The sequence below is a fragment of the Bos javanicus genome, chromosome 18 (assembly GCF_032452875.1).
Source record: "Bos javanicus breed banteng chromosome 18, ARS-OSU_banteng_1.0, whole genome shotgun sequence".
Taxonomy (NCBI): domain Eukaryota; kingdom Metazoa; phylum Chordata; class Mammalia; order Artiodactyla; family Bovidae; genus Bos; species Bos javanicus.
In genome coordinates this window covers 48,539,697-48,564,760 of record NC_083885.1, presented here as the reverse complement: position 1 = coordinate 48,564,760, position 25,064 = coordinate 48,539,697, and the positions used below count along the sequence as shown (strand labels likewise).

At 51.9% G+C, this 25,064-nt stretch overlaps 2 protein-coding genes across 7 annotated transcripts in view; both read right to left on the bottom strand.

Moving 5' to 3' along the window:
* Positions 1-5,305, bottom strand: part of ACTN4 (actinin alpha 4) — a 73,877-nt gene extending 68,572 nt beyond the window's left edge. For 3 of the 6 annotated variants that reach the window (XM_061388176.1, XM_061388181.1, XM_061388179.1), the window contains exon 1: positions 5,022-5,265. In XM_061388176.1, coding sequence (XP_061244160.1) covers positions 5,022-5,183 — 162 coding nt within the window. In that variant the 5' untranslated portion in view covers positions 5,184-5,265. Of the gene's footprint in view, positions 1-5,021 lie in introns of all 6 variants that reach the window. The other 3 variants (XM_061388178.1, XM_061388182.1, XM_061388177.1) reach the window with 3 other exon arrangements.
* A 6,604-nt stretch (positions 5,306-11,909) lies between these two features.
* Positions 11,910-24,853, bottom strand: EIF3K (eukaryotic translation initiation factor 3 subunit K). The gene is made up of 8 exons (XM_061388187.1): positions 24,702-24,853; positions 23,681-23,779; positions 19,891-20,011; positions 18,541-18,615; positions 15,593-15,659; positions 15,423-15,500; positions 13,647-13,772; positions 11,910-11,978 (listed from the first exon to the last, which is right to left on the bottom strand). The coding sequence occupies exons 1-8, from the start codon at positions 24,758-24,760 to the stop codon at positions 11,947-11,949; spliced, it is 657 nt and encodes a 218-aa protein (XP_061244171.1). The 5' UTR covers positions 24,761-24,853; the 3' UTR covers positions 11,910-11,946.
* Between the last annotated feature and the right edge of the window lie 211 nt (positions 24,854-25,064).

Here is a 25,064-nt window from a genome sequence, read left to right as displayed (position 1 = left end):
ACTCTGTAAAAGGGGGCTGTCTGGCCAAACTCAGCCGTGACTGGAATGTGTGTTTAAACAGTAGAACTCCCCACCCCAGAGACTTGAGCCTGGAATCCAGCCTTGTCCCTGATCCTCTGACATCCGATTCATAGGACATTTTGTGGGGCTGTCGTTGTTGAGGCTGTTGTGTGCGCTCAGTTGTGTCTGACTCTGTGACCCCATGGACTACAGCCAGCCAGACTCCCCTGTCCATGGAATTTTCTAGGCAAGAGAACTGGAGTGGGTTGCCATTTCCTACTCCAGAGGGTCTTCCGGACCCAGCGATCAAACCCACGTCCCTGGCATCTCCTGCACTGGCAGGCGGATTCTTTACCAACGATGCCACCGAGGAAGCCCTTTGGGGGTGCAAATCTACATTTTCACTGACCTCCTGGACTGCATCTCAGGAGTTAGACAGCACCAGCCGCACCTGGATGTTAAAACCCCATCCTCATTTCCAGGGTTGTTTTCCTCCAATACTTCTCACCAAACTTTTCCCATGAGGCAGCCTGCTCGAGGCCAGGCCGTCAGCTGCCATTAAATGGAACTATTTAGCGCCAGTTCCAACTGCACAGTGAGTCAGCTCCCCACTGCCAAAGGAGCCTCCTGGCTGGACTCAGGGAGGGTGCTTCAAAAGGCAGAGGGCAATCCTGCCCATGCCCTAGAGCGCAGAGAATGAAATGAATTAGACGAAGCAGTAGGCGCCACTCCACGGCACCAACTGGATTGCAGCCCTTGGCTGAATGGCTGTGAGTGGCTACAAGGGGCGCTGCGCTGCGGCCAACCTCCCTCACCTCACCTCTGAGGCAGGCATCAGGAAAGCCCTGTTTCTCGCTCTTTTCTTTAATTTTCACTGGAGTACGGCTGCTTTACAACGTTGTGTTAGCTTCTACTGTACAGAAAAATGAATCATTTTGTAAAGCGACTCCCTTTTGGACTTCCTTCCCATTCAGGTCACCAGAGTGCATGAAGCAGAGTTCCCTGTGCTGTGCAGTAAGTTCCCATTAGTCATCTATTTTCTACATCGCACCAAGAGTGTATGTGTCAAGCCCAATCCCCCAACTCCTCCCACCCCTTCCCCCCTTGGTATCCACACATTAGTTCCCTTCGTCTGTGTCTCTATTTCCGAGAAAAGCCCTGTTCTTAAAACCTGGGGCAGGGGGGAGTGACCGAGGACAGAAGCTAGCAGCTGAGTGCCTTTCCCTACCCCTCTCCCAGGAAGGCAAACAATACCTGCCCCCCTTCTCACATAGGTGTGTGTGTGTGTGTGTGTGTGTTAATCGTTCAGTTGTGTCCGACTCTTTTCGACCCCATGGACTGTAGCCTGCCAAGTTCCTCTGTCCATGGAATTTTCCAGGCAAGAATACTGGAGTGGGTTGCCATTTCCTTCTCCACCTCACATAGGTACAGTCTTTAATTCTAGATGACAACTGAGTCTGGGTTTTTTTTTTTTTTTTGGTTTTGGTTTTCAGTAAGTAACTTATTCCATTTTTAAAAACTGCTAAGGATCTGCTAGTCTCAGCCAGTTCCTAAGAGGCAAGCAATTAAGAGTAATGGAACAAAATAACAGATGGCTACTTTGAGGTCTCTCTCATCAGCCTAAAAGGAAAAAAAAGAAAGAAAAACAACCCTACTTGGAGAAAAACAAGACACCATCAGAACGTTCAAATAATTAACTCAAATCCAATAGAGCCCAAGCCAAAGGTCAGGGTCTAAACACTGGGGCCCTGTGAGCAGTCAGGGATGTTTCCACGACCACGCCAGCTTAGCAAAGGAGGCAGTTCCTCTCGCTGCGATGAGAGCTTCGGGAGTGGCTACCAAGTGCCCTCACCTGTCCAGCAGAGCAAGGGTGGCAAGGCTACTCAAGCCTCTTTCAGAAACTGGGAGAGGGAGCTCTGGCCCAGAGCTATAATTGCTCAAGAATTTGCTCAAAGACCAGAACAGTCCTTCCCCCCACACCCCTGGAGAAAACATGTAGAGCCTTCCCAGATCAGAACTGTTGCATAACCTACTTATCAGGTAATGCCTTGGTTACAAGGGTCCCCAGAAGGGCTTCAGGTAGATGTGAGAACCACTGGGAACCACAGGCACCCTCTGCCTTGGGCCAAACCTTGCTTAATTCCTAGAAGAATTCAATTGCCACGCGCTTTAAGGGGCCTACAGCTGTCCTGGACACAGCCTTTTAGAGCGGGAGAGTACGCACAGCACACTCACAAGACTGCCACCCTCTCTGTGGTCCGTGGCTCAGCCCTAGAGGGGCAAGAAGGGCAATCCGTCACTTGCCAAAGTGGCAATGCCAGGCAGGAAAACCCAGTCTGGGGGGGGATGGGGGTGGGGGGTCCTCTTAGAAGGAAGAAAACAGCACAGACTCGTCTATACCTTTCCATTACTCCTTCTCCCGTTTCAGAGAAGACGCCCGCCCCAAAATAGGTAGGCGCACAGCAGTGAAATGATATTCCCCCCAAAGTACAGTTGCGTGTAAATATTTGCTACACTTGTATAAAGTCGGACACGCTAGGATCTGGCCCGTCTTGAGAATCTAAAACAGCTGGTCTGAGAGGGGCTGTGAGCCACCCTTTCCTTCCACCGTGCCTGGTCCCTGAGGACGGGATGCGGGGGATGACACAACCGCAGCCAGGCCTGGGGATGCCAGTGAGTCCTGGTTCCTGCTCCAGCCTGAAGGGTGCCCTGGCCTCACCCAGCAGGCAAGGGAGACTATAACCACGGAGGAGCACACACCCTGACTCCCAGAAGGGAGTGGAAGCAAGCAGAGGGAGTCACTGTGGGAGGGGTAGGAGTCAGCAAGGGACAGGGAAGGAAGGTCCCTACTCCCCACCACCTGAGTCAAGAGACTCCACAGCTCATTCTCCCCCAGCACCGGGAGCTGGAGAAGGAGCCCAGGTTTTCTCAAAGAAACGACCCCATGGACCCTGCCTTGTTCCCTTCCCAACTTCCCAGGTCTCTGAGTAACTCTTAACCTTTTTCAACCCGGCATTGCCTCCGGCAGTAAATTATTGTTGAGACTGGAGGCTAGGTCTCTCCCTTCAAAAAGAATTTTTATGTCAGATTATCTCAACCTGCCCACCCGGAGGTAGGTGGGGCAACAGATAAGGACATCTCCACAGAGCTGCCACCCCCCCCACCACCGCCCCCCCCACCCAACTACCGATGAGGAAATTCAAGCAGAGGTTGCTAATTTACCCCACGGTTAAGCCAGGCCCCACCCCAGGCTGCCTGGCACAGCTGTTCCTTTCACCCTTTCCCCGCCAGCCTGGGCTGCCTGCACGGAACCCCCAAAGCAAAAGCTCACACCCTCAAGAGGCTTCCAGCCACACTCAAACCCCTTGCTACTCTCCCAACACCATACACATCCACCCTTGTAGAATCACAGAAGGGACTCCCTCGACCCCTCCTCATTCCACAGATGACAGAACCACACAGATCAAGGGTCTTGCCCAAGGCCACATAACTGGTAATGAATCCAGAAAGAAAATTCAGGTGTGACGAACCTACCACATGCCTCTAATAGTAAGTACCTCCCACCCTCTTCACACACTTTGAAACAGCCCCCTCCCAAGACACACACCCACCTCAACACCTTCCTTTCTTTAGCTCTTCCTGCGCACGCTAAACCCTCTCTTCTAGCAGCTTGGAGCTCCCTGCTCTCTACCACCTTGGATTATGTGCACACACATACACCTATACACATACAGAGATACACACAGACACACACCCGACCCTCTCTGTACCTCCCATTCCTTTTGATCTCCCTTTCCCCACTGTGAGTCCCCCCAAATTGCCTCCACACCCCAACATGCCACCTGAAAACAGACCCTGCTTTAGAACGAGCTCCTCATCACCACCCCCAAAAGACAATTCTGGACACTCTCAGCCCCTCCTCCCCAAACAACTTGTTCTCCCTTCACAACACATAAACACACTCTCCAGTCCTGGGACGGCACCTCCAGAAGCCCTCACGCCCAAATTCCTCTCTCGGTCTATCCATCACACACTCCCTTTCTAATGAGACTTTCATTACTCCGCACACCTCCCTCCCACCATCCGCCATTCCGACCATTCTCTCCCGCCTTTCTCACCTCATTCAGGCTACCTTTGCCTCCGGCAACACCAACCCTTTGCTGAGCTTTGTCTACGTTCCATCAATTCTTCAGAACCCCTTCTCAGAATACTCCAAATTCTCTCTATCCCCCTTTGGCCTCTCATCAAGGAGGCCTTGGCCTCACCAATACCTCTTCTATCTCCCAATCTTCTCCTCTTCCCTGTAGGATAGGGCACCCCTGATAATATTTCGCCCCTTCAAAACCTCTTATTCACAGCTCCCTGACTTTTCCCACCAGTGCCAGAGTCCAGACCTCCTTAGCAGCCTCCCCATCCTCACCCACCAAGCCCTGGGTCCCTTCACACCCACTTCCAGAATCTTCATCCCCTTTAGAATGAAAGGGGCTTCATCCCTGGGGGTCCCATAATTCCAACCCTCTTCAGAGGATTCTGTAATCCAAATAACGCCCTCCATACTCCAGCTCCTCCTCGGACTCCCCTGATGCCGAATTCTATCCTGACCCACACATTCCAGACTCCCCCTTTTCCCTCTGACCATCTCCAGTCCATCCTGACCCTTTCATCCCGCCTCAGACCCAATTCCGTTCTTGAGTCTCCTCCAATCATCTCGCCGATTTCCCCTCATTCCCAGGCCAGACGCTCCAATTCCTGCCTCGGGCTCCCTGATTCCTAGTCTTAGATTTCCATATCCCCTACTAAGCCGCCAATTATTTTTTCAGACTCCCAATTCCCCGCTCAAGTTCTGCAACTCCTTTCCAGGACTCCAAACCCCTTCCCAGACCCGCCGATTCCTTCTCAGGACGCCCAGTTCTCACCACAGACCCTCCGATCCCGTCTCAGGGTCTCCGAGCCCCTTCCCGGCCTCCAGCCTCTCTCGGAAGCCCCCCTCCTCCAGCCCGTCCGGCCCAAGGGCCGCGCACCTTGCGCTGCTGCTTCTCCCAGGCCGGGTCCAACAGCAGGTCCCGGTCCCAGTCGTCCTCCTGGGCCATGTAGTCTCCCATGGTACCCCCGCCGCCAGCGCCATTGCTCCCGCTGCTGGGGCCGTACTGGTACGACTGGTTCGCCGCGTGGTAGTCCACCATTCCGCCGCCTCTCCCGAGCCCGTCCGCTCCAGCCTCTGCTCCCGCCCCTCTGCCCGAGCCACTGCCGCCGCCGCCGCCGCCGCCGCTGCTTCAGCTGCTCCAAGCCCGCCCTCCGCCGGCGCCTGCGCACTGCCCGCCGCGCCTGCGCACCGCGCCGCCGCCGCCGCCGCCCTCCCGCGCGCGCGCCTCCTAACGCAAAAGACCCTGAGACTCCGCCTCGGGGCTTTCGGAGCCTGCGCAGAGCGCGCTTCTCCCCCGCCCTTCAGCTCGTGGACGAGCCGCGCCCCCTGTTCCCGCGTGAGCGCGCCCGGCCTCTGCGTGTGGGCGGGGCCAGATCGCGGATGATTCGTAAGGCGGGTCTCGCCGTCCTACTACGAAAACCCGCTCAGGCGTGGCATGTATCCCATTCAGCAAGAAAAATTCAACAAATATTTATTAAGCGCCTGCTGTGTGCGTTGCCACTTAAACGAAATAGATAAAACTCCCTGCCCTCGCGGAAGCTTCGAGTGAAGGGAGACAACAAACAAAAAATTTTCAGTACATAATATATATGTTAATATATTCCAAGGGGATTAGTGTTATGGAGAAAAATCAAGCTGAAATGTAAATGGAGTAGTCAGGATAGGCTTTGCGGAGAAGGAGGACATTTGAACAAACACCGGCGGGATTCACGAAGTGGACCTGGGAGTTAGACTGGAATAGCTACTGGCTGACTCGAAAGTTATCAATAGAAGGTTTTGTGGACTTATCTATCTTCATTCATTCAATAGACACTTATTGAGCAGCTACTGTGTGCCAGGCACTGTTCTCAGGTGCTGACGATACGGTTCTGAGCATAAGGGTGATCAGTTCTCAAGTGGCTAATGCGGGGGGTGAGGCGCAGCAATAAATAAATAAATACAGATAAATGATATTGTCACATTAAGAGGTGTCTCGAGTGTAAATATCCAAAGCTGAGCCCCTGATCTTCCTCTCAAACCTGGTCACCCCATGATCATCCCTGTCCCAGAGAATGGGGCCTCCATCCTCCCAGCTTGCAGGCAACAGAACTTGCAGTCACCCCGTGTCCTCTTTTTCCTCGCACCCTACATCCAGTTCTTCAGGAAATCCTGTCAGTTCCATCTTCAAAGTATGTATGGAATCCACTCACTTCTCTCTCCCATGGCCACACCCTGGTCCTGCCCACCCTCTCCTGTCTTCACTGGACCTCTGCCGCAGCCTCACCATCTCTCTGCTCCTCCACTCACCACCAACTCTCTTTCTCACAAGAAACCAGAAGGAGCCTGCAAACACCTGAATCAGGTCAAATCCCTCCCTCGCTTGCTCAGAACCTTCCCTTGGTGCCACACGTCAAAGTCAAGGAAAGGAGGAAAGGCTGCTGGGGCCTTCCTTGCCCTGACCCAGCCCAGCCCAGTTTTTTGTTTTTTGTTTTTTTTTCTGGCCCAGCTTTTGAAACCCCTGAGACTCCTGGGGTTTCAAACAAACCCACAAGGTCTTTCTTCCACATCCTGATCATGCTGGTCCTCATGTCTCTCCCAGCTCCCCTCCTACTCTCCCCTCCTTTCTGAACTTTCACCACGGTTGGGTCCAACTCTTTGCCATGCTATGGACTGTAGCACACCAGGATTCCCCGTTCTTCACTATCTCTCAGAGTTTGTTCAAACTCATGTCCATTGAGTCGGTGATACCATCCAACCATCTCATCCTGTCGCCCCCTTCTCCTTCTGCCCTCAGTCTTTCCCAGCATCTGGGTCTTTTCCAGTGAGTCAACTCTCCTCATCAGGTGGCCAAAGTATTGGAGCTTCAACTTCAGCATCAGTCCTTCCAATGAATATTCGGGATCGATTTCCTTGAGGATTGACTGATTTGATCTCCTTGCTGTCGAAGGAACTCTCAATGAGAGTCTTCTCCAGCACCACAGTTCAAAAGCATCAATTCTTCAGCGCTCAGCCTTCTTTATGGTCCAACTCTCATATCCACACATGACTACTGGAAAAACCACAGCTTTGACTACATAGACCTTTGTTGGCAAAGTGATGTCTCTGCTTTTTAATACTCTGCCTGGGTTTGTCATAGCTTTCTTTCCAAGGAGCAAGGGTCTTTTAACTTCATGGCTGCAGTCACTGTCCACAGTGATACAGGAGCCCAGGAAAATAAAACCTGCCACTGTTTACATATTTCCCCCATCCATTTGCCATGAAGTGATGGGACCAGAGGCCATGATGTTAATTTTTTGAATGTTGAGTTTTAAGCCAGCTTTTTCACTCTCCTCTTTCACCTTCCTCATGAGGCTTTTTAGTTCCTCTTCCCTTTCTGCCTTTAGGCCTCCTAACTGTTCCTCCAACATACTAGGTATACTCCAGTCTCAAGGCCTTTGAACATAGTGATACCTTGCTACCACTGCCTGGAACACTCTCCCTAGATACTGGATCCCCAAGGCTCATAGCCTCCTCTCCTGAAGATTAGAGGAAATGCCACCTCCTCAGTGAGACCTCCCCTGACCACTTTTTTATAAATAGCATCCACACCTTCCCAGCTTTATTTTTTCCAGAATACTGATCACCACTAATATACAAATATGACTGCTTTATTTAGTTTCTTTCTCAAGAATGTCAGCCCACGATGGTGGGAATCTTTGTTTTGTCATATTCCTAGTCTCTGAAACAGTGTCTGGCACAAGATTGTCTGTTGTTTAGTTGCTAAGTCGGGTCAGACTCTTGTGACCCTCTGTCCATAGGATTTCCCAGGCAAGAATACTAGAGTGGGTTGCCATTTCCTTCTCCAGGGGAACTTCCTGACCCAGGGACTGAACTCACATCAAAGATAGAAGCTTAATAAACCCCAGATGAATGAATAGACTTAAAACCATGGTGAGGAATTTGAGTCTTTTTTTTATTGATATATAATTGACATATAATGATTTGATTATTATTATTTGCCTGAAAAGAAGTTTTTATTTTATTCTAAGTGCAGTGGGGCCATATAGTGAATTTTACTCTAAATACAATGGGAAGTTAAGGAAGACTGTAAGCAGGGCTGGGGTCTGATTCAACGGTCTCCTGGGTCCTCTGGCTGCACCAGGGGAACAGACTGTAGAAGGTGGAGTGTGCTCAGGGAGCTCCAAGAGGAGGCTGCTGCAGTGGTCCGGATGAAGCTGGACAGGAAGATGGAGGGTAGAGGAGGAGAGTGCTGTGGAGGAAGGGCAGTGGGGGGATATGAGAAAGTGGAGCCTCTATGACTTTAGACTTTGTTGGGGGTGGGATGCAGAGGTGAAAAAGAAAAAAAAAAAAAATCCAGACTCAAGATGGCTCCTAGGGCTTCCCAGGCGGTCCAGTGGGTAAGAATCTGCCTTGCAATGCAGGGGACACCGGTTCCATTCCTAGTCCAGGAAGATCCCGTATGCCGTGGGGCACCTAAGCCTGTGCACCACAACTACTGAGCCAGTGCTCTAGAGCCCACAAGCCGCAGCTCCTGAAGCCCGTCAGCCCTAGAGCCCGTGCTCCATGAGAAACCACCACAATGAGAAGCCTGTGCACCGCAATGAGAGAGTAGCCCCGCTCGCCGCAACTAGAGAAAGCCCGCACGCAGCAATGAAGACCCAGCACAGCAAAAAATGTTAAATAAATATAAATTCTTAAAAAAAAAAAGATGGTTCCTAAGTTATGGACCTGAGCAACAGTATGAAGAACTGTATTGAATTCAGGGACGGCCGTGAGGGGAACTGTTGTTAGGGAAAGTAAGAAGGTAAGGGTTTGACTAAAGGCAGGGTCTGACACAGGACAAAAGGACTGTGTCACAATCACCTGCTGGGGAAGGCGGATGAGAAGACACGACTTCTCCAGGTACGGGAGCTCCCAGGTTCTTTCATCTTCTCTCAAAGGCACTGGGAGAGATCCAAGGACAAGCGAAGCCAGAGGATGAGGCAGCCCACTTCCCCACGGACAGCCATGACCTGGCCAAAGGCCCGGCAGCGCTGACCGTTTCCAAAGCAGGGCTGGGCCGAGGCTGGGTAGGGGCCAGGCATCTCTTCCTGCCTGACCTGGAGAACAAGCCCGGGACTCTCATGCTGGGCCTGCTAGGCAGGGAGAGTCCTCTTCAACAATGGACCTTTTGCCCCTCCCTGCCTGCTCCCGGTCGACACTGAGAAAACCCCTAGACCCAGGGCTCAGAGATGAAGAGGATGTCCCCAGCCAGTGAGGTTTAAATGAAAGGCTCCCTTTAATTGTCAGCTTTGAGGGCACTTCCCAGAAGCCATCCATGGAGACTGAACTCATAATAGCTACTGTTTGCAGAGGGTTGAGGGACAGTGGGCAGGGGCTCTCAGGTGGCAGGGGGTGATTCCTACATGAAGGGGTTTGGCCAGGGGGCCCTGGGGTTAGGTTCACAATTTCCACATCATCATTTGGTGGAAAACTTGTGACTTTTTTTGTGACTTCAGTCAGAACTTATTAAATGCTGCTGTTGCTGCTGCTGCTAAGTCGCTTCAGTTGTGTCCGACTCTGTGCGACCCCATAGACGACAGCCCACCAGGCTCCCCCGTCCCTGGGACTCTACAGGCAAGAACACTGGAGTGAGTTGCCATTTCCTTTTCCAATGCATGAAAGTGAAAAGTGAAAGTGAAGTTGCTCAGTTGTGTCCGACTCCCAGCGACCCCATGGACTGCAGCCCACCAGGCTCCTCCGTCCATGGGATTTTCCAGGCAAGAGTACTGGAGTGAGGTGCCATTGCCTTCTCCGTATTAAATGCTATATCCCATTATTGGGAATTTCCTGGCAGTCCAGTGGTTAGGACTTGGCGTTTTCACGGCTGTGGCCCTAGGTTCAGTCCCAGGCCAGGGAGCTAAGACCCCACAAGTGTCTTAATTCTGCAAGCCACATGGCCAAAAAGAAATGATAGACAGTAAATTTTGAATTAAAAATAACACTCTATCCTGTTATTAACCCTACCTAGAAGAAAGAAAGGAGAGAGGGCTGTGACCTCTCAGGGTGGGGACATGAGCAGGTCCTGGGATGCTAGGGGTGACTGTGGAAGCAGCTGTACCAGCAGACCAAAGCCCAAGTCACCACGACAGGTGACATGCCGATGATCTCAAAGCCCTGAGTGCAACGGCTGAAGGGGTACTCTCCTTAACACACCCAAAAGCCACTGGGCTGGTGTCTAAACTCGGTCTTTCTGCAGACCCAGGCCTCTTAGCTGCTCAAAGGGTGATCTTCCTAGAACAGAAGCAGGTTGTCAAAGCAGGAAAAGCCGTGGCTTCCAGAACACTTAAAGGTCGTTTCCTCTCCCTTTGTGGAATGGCCGTGACCAGCTTGTATCCTACACAGGGGCACTTGCCAAGTTGGGGAGTGGGAGCATGCCCACTCAGAGTGGGTGCTCTTCTGCTGATGGACTAAATGGGTGGGGGACAGCATCCAGTGTCCCCTCCTTCCCCCCACCCCATAGAGCTGGCTCCCAAGTCCTGAGCTGCAGTAGTACCCTTTGTCCCCGGATTCCGGCACACCCTAGTTCCTGGCTCCTGCTCAGGTCTGGATCTCGGCGTAAAGGGTATCCTGTCCTGCCCTGGCTTAGAGAATGATGGGTGTGAGTGCCGGCCAGCAGGGAGGGCTGGCAGCTCTGGCACTGCCCTTTCTGTAAGCAGAGTCCACACACAAGGGCATGAGAGTGAGGCACTCCCTCGGGGCGGGATATGAATCTATCGCAGCATCTGATTTCCTCTCATTTTCCCTAAGAGGCAGTCACTGTTGTGCCCACTCCTTCTTCCTGCAGACAACAGGCTCAGAGGTGAAAGCTCAACTAGTCATTCCATCAGAATGTGTGGAATACCTTACCAAATTTGAATAACCAACCCAAAGCTAAGACTTGAGGATAGGGGCAGAATGGCCTGGCTGCAAATCCCAACTTTCTTAAAAAGTCTCACCAAAAAGAATGTTGGGGACTAGCTCCCAATGTGGGGCTGAGGGGGCGGGGGAACAAACTCTCCTGACTCTGAAAGGAAGTGACTCTGGTTGGCTCAGTGCCAAGAACAGGCTAGGTCTTGATCTGAAAACGTCACTGGCCAGAGCCCATGGAATCCTTATGATTCTGACAAGGGATTCCCAGGTTCAATCCCTGGGTGGGGAAGATCCCCTGGAGAAGGAAATGGCAGCCTACTCCAGGGACTCTTGCCTGGAGAATTCCATGGACAGAGGAGCCTGGTGGGCTACAGTCCATGGGGTCGCATAAGGACAGGACTGAGTGACTACTACTTTCACAGGTTGAGCAAGCAACCAGAGTCCTCCCCCACTCACCCTTCCGGCCACTGCCCTAGGGCTGCTTGGGAGGCCCAAGGGTCAGGGTGCTGCTCCTCCCCCTCCAGGAACCCAGGGGCCGCACCTGTTCATAGGTTTTCAGGAGGACGGGAGAGCCCTGGCTAGCCCCAGGTGCAGGGCTGGGCTCCTAGCTCTTACTCACACCTTGCTGACTCACCCACAACCCATTCATACCCTCCGTGCTGACTCATGGCTGCAGGACCTCCACCTGTGATCTGACGGGTCAGGAGGGGGGCGGTGAAGGTCAGCCACTGGGTCTGGGCAGAGGAGCAGGTCTGGGGAGACAGAAGCTCTGCTGCTGGGTTGAGGGGTGGGGGTGGGCAGACAGATCAGAGGTGGCCCCAGCACCCGGTGATGCGAGACCCTGATGCTGGTCGGGGAGGGGCAGAGGCAGGAAGTCGAAGGGGAGACAACAGGCCAAGAAGTCAACACATCTTTATTAAACGACTGCAAAGTTACTGGGAGGAGGCCATGATGCTGGACACGCCTGTTGAGAAGAAAAGGGAAGGCCAGGGTCAATGTGGCAAAGATACAAGATGAACCTCCAACCACCAACCGCAGCACCCACAACTGTTTAGGGGCCTTGTAGACTTAAACAACAGGCTAAGAACAATGCCTTTATTTCTTTTTTTAAAGTCTTTATTGAATCGTATTTTAGCTCCTCGATCAGGGATCAAACCCGCAAACCCCTGCATGGGAAGGCAGTCTTAACCACTGGACCACCAGGGAAGTCCCAATGCCTGGATTTTAAAAGTATGATTTGCTATTTTCATCACCATCCTGATAACATTTACTATGGTAGTATTTGCGAGATGGGCTTCCCTGGTGGATCAGTGGTAAAGAATCCACCATCTGCCAATGCAGGAGACAAAAGTTCGATCCCTGGGTAGGGAAGATCCCCTGGAAAGGGAAATAGCAACCCACTCCAATATTCTTGTCTGGGAAACCCCACGACAGAAGAGCCTGGCAGGCTACAGTCCACTGGGTCACAGAAGTCGGGACAAGACTGAAGTGACTAAGCAACAATTTGCGAGATGCTCTAAGCGCTGGACTTGCATCTCATCCGCAGAACCCTTTGCTCCAAGGAATTCTCACAAAGAACCCCAACTCGGTGGGCACATCTCATTTAGACTGAAGGTCCGCAGCCCCCAGGTGTGGAGATGCCTGCCTGCTCAATCTTGTTCCTCAGTTAAATAGCAATGTAGTCATTTTGTACTCAGAGGCCACAGCGTACCAGTCCTTATCTTTAACACACCAGAACCACACTTAAGAGGGCGGGGAGGAGACCGAGGGCCTAAGGAAGCAGCCCGTCCCTGCCCCGCCAGTTCTCTCTTACTCCAGGACGCCTGCGCAGTGGGAAGGTGTGATAGCAGGTTTGCTCTAGTTGAGCAGCCAGTGGAGTGTTAGTTAATGTGATGGTGACAATGAGGGTAACGTTTAGTGAGCTGCAGGACTGGTTCTTTGCTAAGTGTTGCACATGCAGTGTCTCACTTCACACTCATACCTCCAGGGGGTGGGTACTGCGGTATTATTCAGTTACTTAGTTACTTATTATTACTTATATTAGTTACTTATATAGTTATTAGTTACTTATTATTCAGTTACTTATGGGGTTGACCCAAGGACCAATGACTTTAATAATAAAAAGTGTAAAAACTATATGGAGTTAGTCATAATTATTGGGCTGTCACCCCCCACTTTCTAGATGAGAAACTGGAGGCAGAGATGTAAGGTCGCCTGCCCGAAGTTACAGATGAATAAAGAACCCGGATCCCACCCAGCTGCCCCGGCCGCAGAGCCTGCACTTCCTGGTAGGTGTTCTGCTGCATTTTAACAGATGTCAGGGCCGAGGCCCCAGGGCCAGTGAGGGTGTGGGGATACCCTGCCGGGTCCCTCCAGGCCCTGGGAAGTCTTACTGAGCGCTTCAGGGCAGGATCCAGTGCCCAGAATTCCAGGGAAGGACACCAGGACCCTCCGCCCTTTCTCCCCGGGGAAGGCGGCCTGCCTGGGACACAAGAGATCAGGGGAATCTGGCAGGTACACATTTCTTGGCCCTGAGTCAGAACTTATCTACCTGAATCTTTGGGGACCCAGCCCTGCTCTCTTATAAGGCCCCTCCTCAGCCCCACAGCCTGAGGCTCAGGCCACTACTCACTGTCAAAGTCGATCTTCTCCACGATGTTCTTGGGCTTTATGCTCTCCTCCTGGCTGCAGATGAAGATCTGGCCCGACTCGTCAGCGCTCCAGCCGTACTTGCTCATCCACACCTTTAGCTGGCTGTCTGCAGAGGACACAGCAGCGCAGGGGCTTTGCACAGGGATCCCACAGTATTGGGGATGGGGGGTGCACTCAGGGTGTCCTCCTTGCCTGCCTTGGGCAGATCTGATCTCGGGCTGCCAGCCTGGGGCTCCTACGGTTCATTCTCCAAACAGCCGCCAGGGGGAGCCTTTTAGCTTTCTCATCCTTCCCACTACAGGGCTTCTGAGTTTCATTTTCTATTTACCTCTCATGTCTCCCAGGGTAAAAGCTCAGCTCCTAAAAACAGCAGAGCGCTTACTTCTCTGCTTTCCCCTCAATCTACATTGAAATGGCTTCAAAATGATGATTTCATCATTTCCAAGAACAGTAAGCTTATGGCACCACGTTTAAGAATTTCTTTGCAGCTCTTTCTTGCCTTTAGAAAGGGGGCGGCAGAGGATGAGATGGTTAGCTAGCATCACTGATTCAGTGGATGTGAGTTTGAGCAAACTCCAGCAGACAATGAAGAACAGGGGAGCCTGGCATGCTGCAGTCCATGGGGTCTCAAAGAGCCAGACAGGACTTAGCGAGTGAACAACACCAAAAAAAAAAATAAGATATTTTCTGGCCAGAGAAGTGTTCTATAACTTGAAATAATTCTTTTCTGTGTGACTACTATCAATTTGATACAGATTCATCTGTTTCTCTTTACCTTCAACTCTAAGGGCTGTTTCATCCCTTTCTGATTTAATTTCACTTTTAAACACATAAAATATCGACAGGATGTAAAGCACTTAGTATAGTGCCCGACACAAAGTGTCCAGAAAAAGTTAGCTTCCACTGAAAACAATGTTTCATCTGGCTTAAAAGGCAAAACTATCCAAGAAGGTGCTCAGAGAAATCTCACCCCCAATCCCCCAACTCTCCTCCCTGTTCTCACCCTCAGCTCCCAAGAAGTAACCATTTTCCTTGTTTAAAAATTTTTCCCTTCCTGTATTTCTTTTTGAAAAATGAGCAAATATGCACACTTTTTTTTTCTTTTTAGAGGGATCTTTAGAAATATAAATCTAATCATGTTCTCCTCTGCTCAGACCCTCCAGTGGCTCCATCTCACTCAGGATAGAGGACAAAGTCCTCAGGCAGGAGGCCCTTCAGTGCCTGAAACCCCTCCCCACACCACCTCTCTGCCCTGGCCCTGCCCCCTGGCTCCCCCAGCCCCGGCCAAGGGCTTCCTGGCTGCTCTCTGAGCACTGCATCCTCACATTCACTCTGCGCTCAGGCTGCCGCCTCCACCTCCAGGTGCCTGCTGCTCCCTCACTCCCCACCCTCCCGGCCCTCTCCAGGGGCTGTCATGCATGGATCCCACTAGACATGAACAGCTTCATTTGTCATGTTTTGCTACCTCCATGAGAATGAATCTAAGCCATTCTGTGCTGCTCACTGCCGTGCCCCAGGGCCTTGAACAGTGCAGAGTGGGCATTCAACTAATTTATGCAGAATAATGAATGAATGCTGTAGGATGTTTGAAAAGGCAAGGGAGGTGTTATATTAATTCCTTATTTCCTCTCTGGACTGGGCCTTTAATAACAACCTGGTAAGGCAGGAGTGGGCCCATTTGAGGAGCTGGCTGAGGCCCACTGCCCTGCTCACTCTGACCTCCTAGATGGCACTAGGGACCCAGAGAAGGCCTTACCTGTCAGATCCCCGAGCATCTCAGCCAGCAGCCAGCGATCGATGTGTTGATACGTGATGCCCACGACATGGCAGATAACTGCGGAAATTAGGGACAAAGACGAAGGGCCACTCTCAGAACCTGCTGCCACTCCCTCCCCTCAGGGAGCCCAAGCTCAGAGAGGAACTTACATTTTCGGACAGAGTCTTCAAAGCCAGTTATACCTTCCAGGAGGTCCATGTTTTCATCCAGGGCTTGCTGTGAGGGGAAAGACGATGTTCACAATAACGCTAATTGTCAGTAACGTCAAGGGGACCCCTCGGCAGTCCAGTGGTTAGGACTCGGCACTTTCATTGCCAAGGGCCTGGATTCAATCCCTGGTCAGGGAACTAAGATCTCACAAGCCATGTGGCCAAAGAAAAAAGTTATAAATAATGCCAAGAAGATTAACCCCGATAATAAAATAAGAGAAGCGAACACTCTAGCATTCACCCCACAGGTCAGCCCTTCTTCTGTATGCAACCTTATGACGTAACAATGCTGGTTTTTCTCCTATTTTAGAGATGGGGAAACCAAGGCTCAGAGCAGCTAAGAGATTTGCCCAAAATCACAGAGTGGGGTTTGCACCTGGCAAACCCCATCTGCCCATCACCTCCTCCCACTCACCCCCTCACTCCAACCACAGGGGCTCCTCACTGCCCCTCAGACATGCCAGACACTCAGCCACCTCAAGCCCTCAGCACTGGCTAGGAGTGGGAAATTCAGCTTTGGCCGCTTCTATTTTCCCATGAAATGACAAGAGAGGAGACAGATGAGGTACCTGCACTCAACCACCTCTTCTCGGATCTCACCTAATTCAGAGAAAAGGGCAACAGCCCTACCATGGCCCATGAGCCCACCCTCCCCAACCCCCTGGGAACTACCCATCACCTCCTCCCACTTACCACCTCACTCCAACCACAGGGGCTCCTCGCTGCCCCTCAGACTTGCCAGACATCCGCCCACCTCAAGGTCTCAGCGCTGGCTGTTTTGGGGTCTGGAACTCTCTTCCCCCATGGCTAGCACTCCCACCTCCTTGAGGCCTCTGCTCAAATGTCACCCTCCCAGCAAGGGCTCCCCCAGCATCAGGGAGGGAGCCGAGGAACTCACTAGGACCACGAGAGGGAGCAGCCAGCTCGGCAGGAGGAAGGTGGGAGAGCAGCTGTCCTGGAAGCCAAGAGACACTGGCCGGGCAGGTGAGCCGGGGCCTGAGAACTTCCCATGGGATCTAGCAATGGGGGTGTCACTGTGGGTCTCAACAAGAGCGCTTCGGTGGCCTGTGCCTGAGTCAGGCGTCAGAGGGCTGGCCACAAAAGCCTGAATGGCATGGGTTCATGTGAGCAGAGGGATAAGACGAGGCTGAACACAGGCAACCTGTCCTGGGGTGGGCTGACCCACAGCCCTGATTCGCCTGGGATGTGAGACTTTGTGCTTTAAGACCGGGAAAGCCCTGGGCAGACTGGGACAGCTGGGGTCCCAGCCAGGAGCAAGGCAGGAAGGGGAGCAGAGGGAGGGGGCGGTGGCAGAGCTGGTGGGGAGTGTGGAGGTGCAGGGGGAGTTCTTTTTTATGTTAGAACCCACTGCAGCGTGGACGTGCTGCATGGGGATGGAAATAGTGTGGGAAGGTCAAGTTTGCAGAGTGGGGAGAATGGCTGGTGTGACGCCACTGAGTGGGCGAGAGGGCAGGGGATCAGGGCACTGGAGGAGGAGGGACGGGTCACCCACTAGAGCAGAACAGGGCTTGGTCAGCTGCCAGATGTTGGGTCAGGGGTGGGAAGTTCAGCTCTGGCCACTTCTATTTTCACATGAAATGAGAAGCCAGGTCATAGGCTGAGGTGAGGAGAAAGGCGGTGGTGAGGAGTTGCGGAGAGCCATCCAGGAACACGGGGAGGGAAGCACGGACCGGCTGTGGGTGGGCACTGACAGCTCCTCTCCAGCCTCCTGCAGCCCCACAGCCCCAGGTGAGGAGCGCACAGTTTGTGAAGGAGGAAGCAGAACAGAGGACAGGGGCTGCTGATCAGGCCGAAGAATGTCCGGTCAGAGGCCTCATGGGGGCGAGCTGGGACTTGAGGGGCGAGGAGGAAGTGGTCAGAGGCTGGAAATGTTTGACCTTCACGGGCAGATGAGGCAATTGCTGATGAAGACAAGTATAGGTCAGTAACTCCCAGACTTAGCCGGGTAGCAAAATCACCAGGGATAATTGCTTAAAATCACTAAGCTGAGACCGCACCCAGACTAATGATGTCAGATTTCATGAAGGCACAATTCAAGTATTAGTATCATATTTGTTGTTTTTTTTTTTTAAACTTCTTAGGGATTCAGTGTGCTGAGAACTGGTCTCATCTTGGATGTGAGGGGAGGGAGTGAGGGGCTCAGGGCCCAGGGAGAACAAGAAATCTGGAAACTGATAAGTCAGGGTGATGGAAGGATCACAGACCTGCCCTTTCAAGCACCTAAGAATAAAGAGTGGCTGTAAGTTACATTCTTCAGAAAAATGAGCAGTCATGGAGTGTGGTGGGGTATGATAAGATAGGAGCTTCAGGACTGGGGGGCTGGGGGAGGAGATGGGTCTGGGAGTGGAGGTGAGAGCTAGGAGGCCATGTGGACTCCCCCTTGGGACACCAGATCCAGTTAGGACAAGAAAGGGGGAACAGAATCTACTCTTTATTCAACTGTTATTATGTGGCCATATCCCATGGCATGCAGGATCTTAGTTCCCCAATCAGGGTTTGAACCCATTCCTGGTTCGGGTTCCACTGCAGTGAAAGCACAGAATCTTAAACACTGGACACCAGGGAAGTCCCGTGGAGGGAGAGTATTTAGAGGACAGAGGACTTTTGCTGAAAGAACAGGTGCTTGTCTGTGTGTGACAGAGTGAGAGAGAGAGAGAGAGAAAGCCTGAACTTTGTCAGCAGAGAAGAGGCCTGGGGTGTCCTGGCTCCAGGTGGGGATGACCATTCCATGCCATCCCACACGCAGAGTTCTGAACCCAGGGCCCACTGCCATGGAGGAAGCCAATAAATGTGTGTGGTCTTGACTTCCAGCAGCCTTTTCTGCACAGCCCAGTCACCACCCTACCCTGGGGCCCCAGGGAAGTTACCCAGAAGGCTTGGAAGTGGCAGGTCTCCAGCAGGTCTCCGAGGTACAAAATCTGCCGGATGGGCCGTTCTTCTTGCTGGGGGGAGGCGTTAAGGGCAAAAGGCCTTCCAGACAGAGGAGGCTGCTGCTGCGCCCAAGACTGCCCCGCCCACAACCGCCCCGCCCACCTCCTGCTCACCACAGCCTGTCACGGCAAACATGAGCAAGAACCTAAGGATCCAGAGATGGGGACAACTCAACAGGGGCCGCCTCACACACTGAGATCGAGTCACCCCTTACAGAACTGACACGGAAAACGTGATGAGACACACTTCTAGCAAGATGAAAAAAGCAAGATGCAGAAAGGTGTGTAACAGCCCGTCACCGGGTCGGGAGGAACGGGTGTATATAGACGTGCACACCCGCACTTCTGCATCCGTAGGCTATCGTGGAAAGGCAGAGGGCTGTAAACAACTGTGGCCTTCAGGGAGGGGAGCGGGTGGCCGTGGGCCGAGGAGGGAGGAAGCCTTGGTTTTTTCATGGTACACTTTGCTGTACTTTGAACAGTGGATCCTATGCGGTTTTTAAGCCACCAGAACAGACCTCTGGGGGAGGTGGACTGTCTGTCAGAAGGCAGGTGCCCCCGTGGACACACATGTCAGAGCAGGTTCAATGAGGAAGACATTTCTCAGCCCTGCCGCCAATGAGTAGGCCAGCTCAGTGGTATCTCACTCAACATCTCTTCACTGGAGAACAGCGCTGTACCAGACAGACACTGGCCAGTCCCTGGGGATATGCAGAATGAAGGGAAGCCGACAAGCCAGCTCTTCGTGGCTCCGACCTTTGGCCTGGTGGTCTTTGCTCAGCTATGAAGCCTCATGGGAATCTTTCTAAAGCATGTTTCTCCCCCATCACTCTGCAGCCTTAATGCCTTCTTCAGCTCCCCAGTGCTCTTTCTGAGTCTGACCAACTCTGTGGCTAAGCCGAACGTCCTCTACTGACTCTAACATGGCACTGAGCTCTTTTTCTTCTTTCCCTACACACGCTCCCCTCTGCCTGGATCACCCTTCCCCACGAATCACCCAATTCCTCATCTTGTATCTGCTCCCTCCTCCAGGAAGATTTCCTGGCTTCCAGGCAAGTTCAGGTGCCTCCTCTGGCCCCTCACACCGCAAGTCCTGACTACTCCAGAGAGGACGGGTCTCCCCCGCTAGACTGTGAGCTCTGTGACGGTACTGCCCCAGCCGAGGCCAGCCCGGGGCCAAGACCAGAGCAGGCAATCGGTGTCCGTGTCCGAACTCAAGAGCACGCCCCTGTGACTCCGTCCCCCCGCTCCCCGTCCCCCAGTCCCAGCATGAAGCAGGAAGGATGCGTGGGCCTGGTCGATCATGCACTTGCACAGCGTGAAGTCGGTGTGGGGCAGGTTGGTGAGGGCCTTCAGCAGGATCTGGGCGGTGACCGTGGTCTGGAAGAAGGCCGGGTTGAACTGGTACCTGAGAAGGGAAACAGATGCAGTAGCAGTGCCATCTCCTTGTCCCTGGGCCTCACTGGGTACCAGGAAGGCTGATCACTGCTTCCGCCCGGAGTCTGGGAGCTGGACATGTCTGCGCTCTGATACCAACCACCCCACTGTCTGGCTGGGACTTTAAGCTCCCTGACCCCTACTTTCCTGCTCTGTAGATGGAGACAGTTAATCCTCACAACCACTCAGTAAGGCAGACAGTGTTAAGTGATTCACAAATGAGTACATAAGTAGCAGTGGTCAAGCCTCTGGAGCCAATTGCCTGGATTTAAACTTCACCGCTGAGTGGCCCTGGACTACTCTTTAAAAAAATACTTTATTTTTGGCTGTGCTGGGTCCTTGTGGCTGTGCGTGGACTTTCGCTAGTTGCAGACAGCAGGGGCTGCTCTCTAGTTGCAGTATGCTGGCTTTTCTTGTTGGGCTTCCCTGGTGGCTCAGATGGTAAAGAATCCACCTGCAATGCGGGGGACCTGGGTTCAATCCCTGGGTTGGGAAGATCCCCTGGAGCAGGGCACGGCAACCCACTCCAGTGTTCTTGCCTGGAGAATCCCCATGGACAGGCTTCTCTTGTTGCAGTGCACAGGCTCTAAAGCTCTCAGGCTCAGTAGATGTGGCACACAGGCTTGGCTGCCCTGTGGTATGTGGGATCTTTCTGTACCCGGGATGGAACCTGTGTCCCCCTGCACTGCAAGGCAGATTCTTAACCACAGGACCACCAGGGAAGCCCCGGCATGGAGCATTTAAAATAAGTAGACTTCCCTGGTCTGGAAAGATCCCACATGCCACAGGGCAGCTAAGCCTGTGCAGCGCAACTACTAAAGCCCGTGCGCCCTAGAGCCTGTGCTCCACAATAAGAGAAGCCACGGCAATGAGAAGCCTGTGCAGCTCACAGGCCCCCCACAACCAGAGAAAGTGCTTGCACAGCACTGAAGACCCAGCACAGCCAAAAATACAAATAATGAAGTAAGATTCTAAAAAATAATAAATGCTCTGTGCATCAGTTTCCTCTCTTGCAAGAGGTGAGAATAAACCACTGTATCGGGACTTCCCTGGTGGTTCGATGCTTAAGACTCTGTGCTTCCACTGCAGGGGGTTCAGGAAACTAAGATCTTGCGTGTCAGTGTGGTGCTGCGACAAAAAAACCAAAACAAATTAAAAAACCCAACTGTATCTACCTCACAAACAAACCATAGCCTCAAAGTGAGTTAATACAAAGGTTATAGCACAGTAGGTACCACATGGGGAGTGCTCACTAGGCAGTGGTTATCACCACTAACAAGCTAAACGACCTCCCCAACACACCCACCGTCTCCATCTTACAGATGGCAAAATCGAGGTCACGAAAGCTCTAAACATTACAAAGCTGGTAGTTGGGCTTCCCTGGTGGCTCGGTGGTAAAGAACCTGACCGCCAATGCAGGAGACACAGGTTCAATCCCTGGGTCAGGAAGATCCCCTGGAGAAGGAAATGGCAACCCACTCCAGTATTCTTGCGTGGAGAATCCCATGGACAAGAGGAGCCTGGCAGGCTACAGCTCTTGGGGTTGAAAAAGAGTTGGATGTGACTTAGTGACTAAAACAAGGAACAATAACGGTGTGTCCGTAAAGCATCTAGAAAGTAGAAACCAAATATCCACCCACAGAGTAACAGATAATTAGGACCTGGTTCCACATGGAACACTACACAGCAATGACAACCAACTGCAGCCACACAGGAAAAGCGTGGCGCTCACAACCCAGGGCTGAGTGCAAGCTGCCAGACGCAGAAGGGCTCCAGTCGTACGGATACTCTTATGTTCGGTTCAAAGCAGGCAAATCTGAGCTAAGTGAATCAGGATGTGTATGTGTGTACATATGTCTGCAAGCGTATGGTAAATTCACACAAAGCCAGGCCATGAGAGCACAGGAGTGGTCACCAGGGTCAGGGTGGTTGGCACAAAACACACGGGGCAAAGGACAGGGGTGCTAGCAACACCCATTTGCAATTGGGATGCTGATTACACAGGTGTTTATAACTCCACGTTAAACCATAGATTTGCTTTCTGCAGCAGTCTGTTACGGAGAAGGCAATGGCACCCCACTCCAGTACTCTTGCCTGGGAACTCCCATGGATGGAGGAGCCTGGTAGGCTGCAGTCCATGGCGTCGCGAAGAGTCGGACACGACTGAGCGACTTCACTTTCACTTTTCACTTTCATGCACTGGAGAAGGAAATGGCAACCCACTCCAGTGTTCTTGCCTGGAGAGTCCCAGGGACGGGGGAGCCTGGTGGGCTGCTGTCTATGGGGTCGCACAGAGTTGGACACAACTGAAGCGACTTAGCAACAGCAGCAGCAGCCTGTTATGTGCGCCTTGTTATGATATTTATTTATTTATTTTTTTACTTTTTGGTTGCACCTCAAGGCACGTGGAATCTTAGTTCCCCAACCAGGGATCTAACTCGTATCCCCTGCAGTGGAAGGCTGGAGTCGTAACTGCTGGACTGCAGCCCCGTAACTAAGTTTGCAAAAACCATCCCTCCTCCTGCCCCTACTTCCTGGCTCCTTAGTCTTGCACATTCTATTCACATTCTATCCAAAGTAGATAAAGAGGTCATACAATTCAATACCAAAAATCCCCCAAAACCCTGTCAGAAACTTCTGAATAGATTTTTTTTCTCCAAAGAAGACACAGAGATGGCCAACAGGCACATGAGAAGATGCTCAACATCACTACACATCAGGAAAATGCAAATCAGAATCACACACCTGATAAAATGGCTATCAACCAGAAGACAACAAATTAACAAAACACTGGCAAGGATGCGGAGGAGAGAACGCTTGGTAGTGTCATGTCAACTGGCGCAGCCACCATGGAAAACAGTAGGGAGGTTCCCTGTAAAATTAAAACTAGAACTACCACATCATCCAGCAATTCCACTCCTGGGTATGCGTGTGTGTGTATATATATAAAGAAAACAAACACTAATTTGAAATGATACATGCACCCCAGTGTTCACAGGAGCACTATTTTCAGTAGCCAAGATCTGGAAGCAACCTAAGTGTCCATTGACAAATGAATGGATAAAGAAGATGTGGTACCTATAACACAGACACACAATGGAATATTATTCAGCCGTTTAAAAAAAAAGGAAAAAGAATGAAAATTTGCCTTTTGCAACATGGATGGACCTGGAAAATACTATGCTTAGTGAAGTTAAGTCAGACAAGGAAAGGCGAACACCACATGTTTTCACTTATATGCAGAATCTAAAGAATAAAATGAAAGCAACAAAACAGAAACAGAGACCAAACTAGTGGTTGTAGATGGGAATGGGGTGGGGGAGAGGCAAGATAATGGAAAGGGATTAAGAGGTACAAAATATATATGAAATAAGTAAAATACAAAGTCACAACAAACAGCACAGAAGCTATAACCCCCATTATATAATAACTCTAAACGGAGTATAACCTATAAATATACTCAAACACTATGTTGTACATATAAAACTAATATAACATTATAAGTCAACTACACTCCAATTTTTAAAAAAGAGAGAGAAGTCACATCCTGCAGGTTACCCCTCACTCCCACCCCACCCAGTGCTGGGAGTGGCAGGCTGCTGACTATGGGAACCGGGTGGGAATGGAGGCAGATACTCACAGTTTCAGGACAGCCAGGTTGGCTTCCAGATCATAGGCATTTTCTTTGGCCTGTGTCTCCACATAGCGCTCCAGGGTGGCCAGGTTCTCAGGGTTGTACCTAGAGGAGAAACAAGATCAGTGAGCAGAGACAAGAGCTGAGGCCAGTTACTCCATGGGGTGGGAGTAGCGGGGGGAATGTAGCCTGCTCCTCCTTCTCTTCCTTTCCTCCCTCCCTCTGTCACTGGCCACTTGCTTTATTCAAATATTGAATCAGCTCTATAACCTCTGATGAAACTTATCCATATCCCAGACCTAAGCCCCAGCTCTAAACCCCGGGGTGGGTTTAGAGCCATGGGTTTTTTTCTGAAAAATGCCTCCTCAATCTCTCAGCCAACCAGCCCTTGCGGCCTGTACATCTGGCCTCCTGGACATCTTTGATATCCACCCCTTCCTCCCATACCCAAACCCCACTCTGGTCCAGCCCATGCTCTCCTGCCTAGTTTTCCCCATCCCAGCCCCCACCAATCTACCTGTGCTTCCCCCATCACCGCCTTGAACACTCCTGGCTATCACTGTCTACAGTCCAGTTTGTCTGAACTAGAAACTCCATGAAAGCATGGCCAGTGGCTGTCTTTGGTTATCTCTGGTCCGCACCAGTGCCCAGAATTCACAGTGTAGCTTTTAATAAACATGTGTTCGATGAATGAAATGGGCGGGGGGGGGGGGGGGGAGGCGAGACACAAAGAGGCACTAAGAGGCTCAGGGAGACTGAGGTGCAGAGAGAGAAAATTGAGGGGCTGAGAGAGGGTAAGTTAAGCAGAGAGGGCGGCCTTAAGGTATTAAAGCGGACTGAGCGGCAGGCAAGGCCACCTCCTGCCTTTAGGCCTATACAATGCTGTTTTCTTAAACAACTGCTCTAAATTGACTGAAAAATCCCACCTCTGGGCAAGCCCAGGATGCTGACCACCACTTGCTGACTCCAGAAAACGCTCTCCTCCACCCCTCTTGGACAGAAACGCTCCCTCCGACCGGGCTCAGACCTGTCGATCCCCTTGAGCAACTTGCCCACGTTCGCTCTCATCTGCTCAAACATCGCCATGACTGCTGCCGCCTCCCACACCAGGTTTATAGCCGAAGACCCTGCCGGCAAAGCGTCCTCGAGGACCGGAAGAGGAAGAGTTGGTGGAAACGGAAACTACGTAATTATTTTCTCTCCAGCCCCGGGGGCGGTAAATCGTGCTTTGGGTCTTGCGGCGGCTGCCACGCTTTCCGGCTGCCGCGTGACTTCTTCCCAGCCGGCGCAGTTAGCGCGTGCGCATACGCTCTACTCGAGCAGAAGCTACGGCGCGAGAAAAGACCTAGCCTAACCAAGTGCGCAGGCGCCTTCTCGCGGCGATGGGGCG

Coding starts and splice junctions, on each gene's coding strand:
- EIF3K (XM_061388187.1), bottom strand. CDS start 24,760: ATGGCGATGTTTGAGCAGATGAGAGCGAACGTGGGCAAGTTGCTCAAG. Junction 20,012..23,680: donor AACCTGGCTGTCCTGAAACT/GTGAGTATCTGC, acceptor TTCCCTTCTCAG/GTACCAGTTCAACCCGGCCT. Junction 13,773..15,422: donor GATGCTCGGGGATCTGACAG/GTAAGGCCTTCT, acceptor TGTCCTCTGCAG/ACAGCCAGCTAAAGGTGTGG.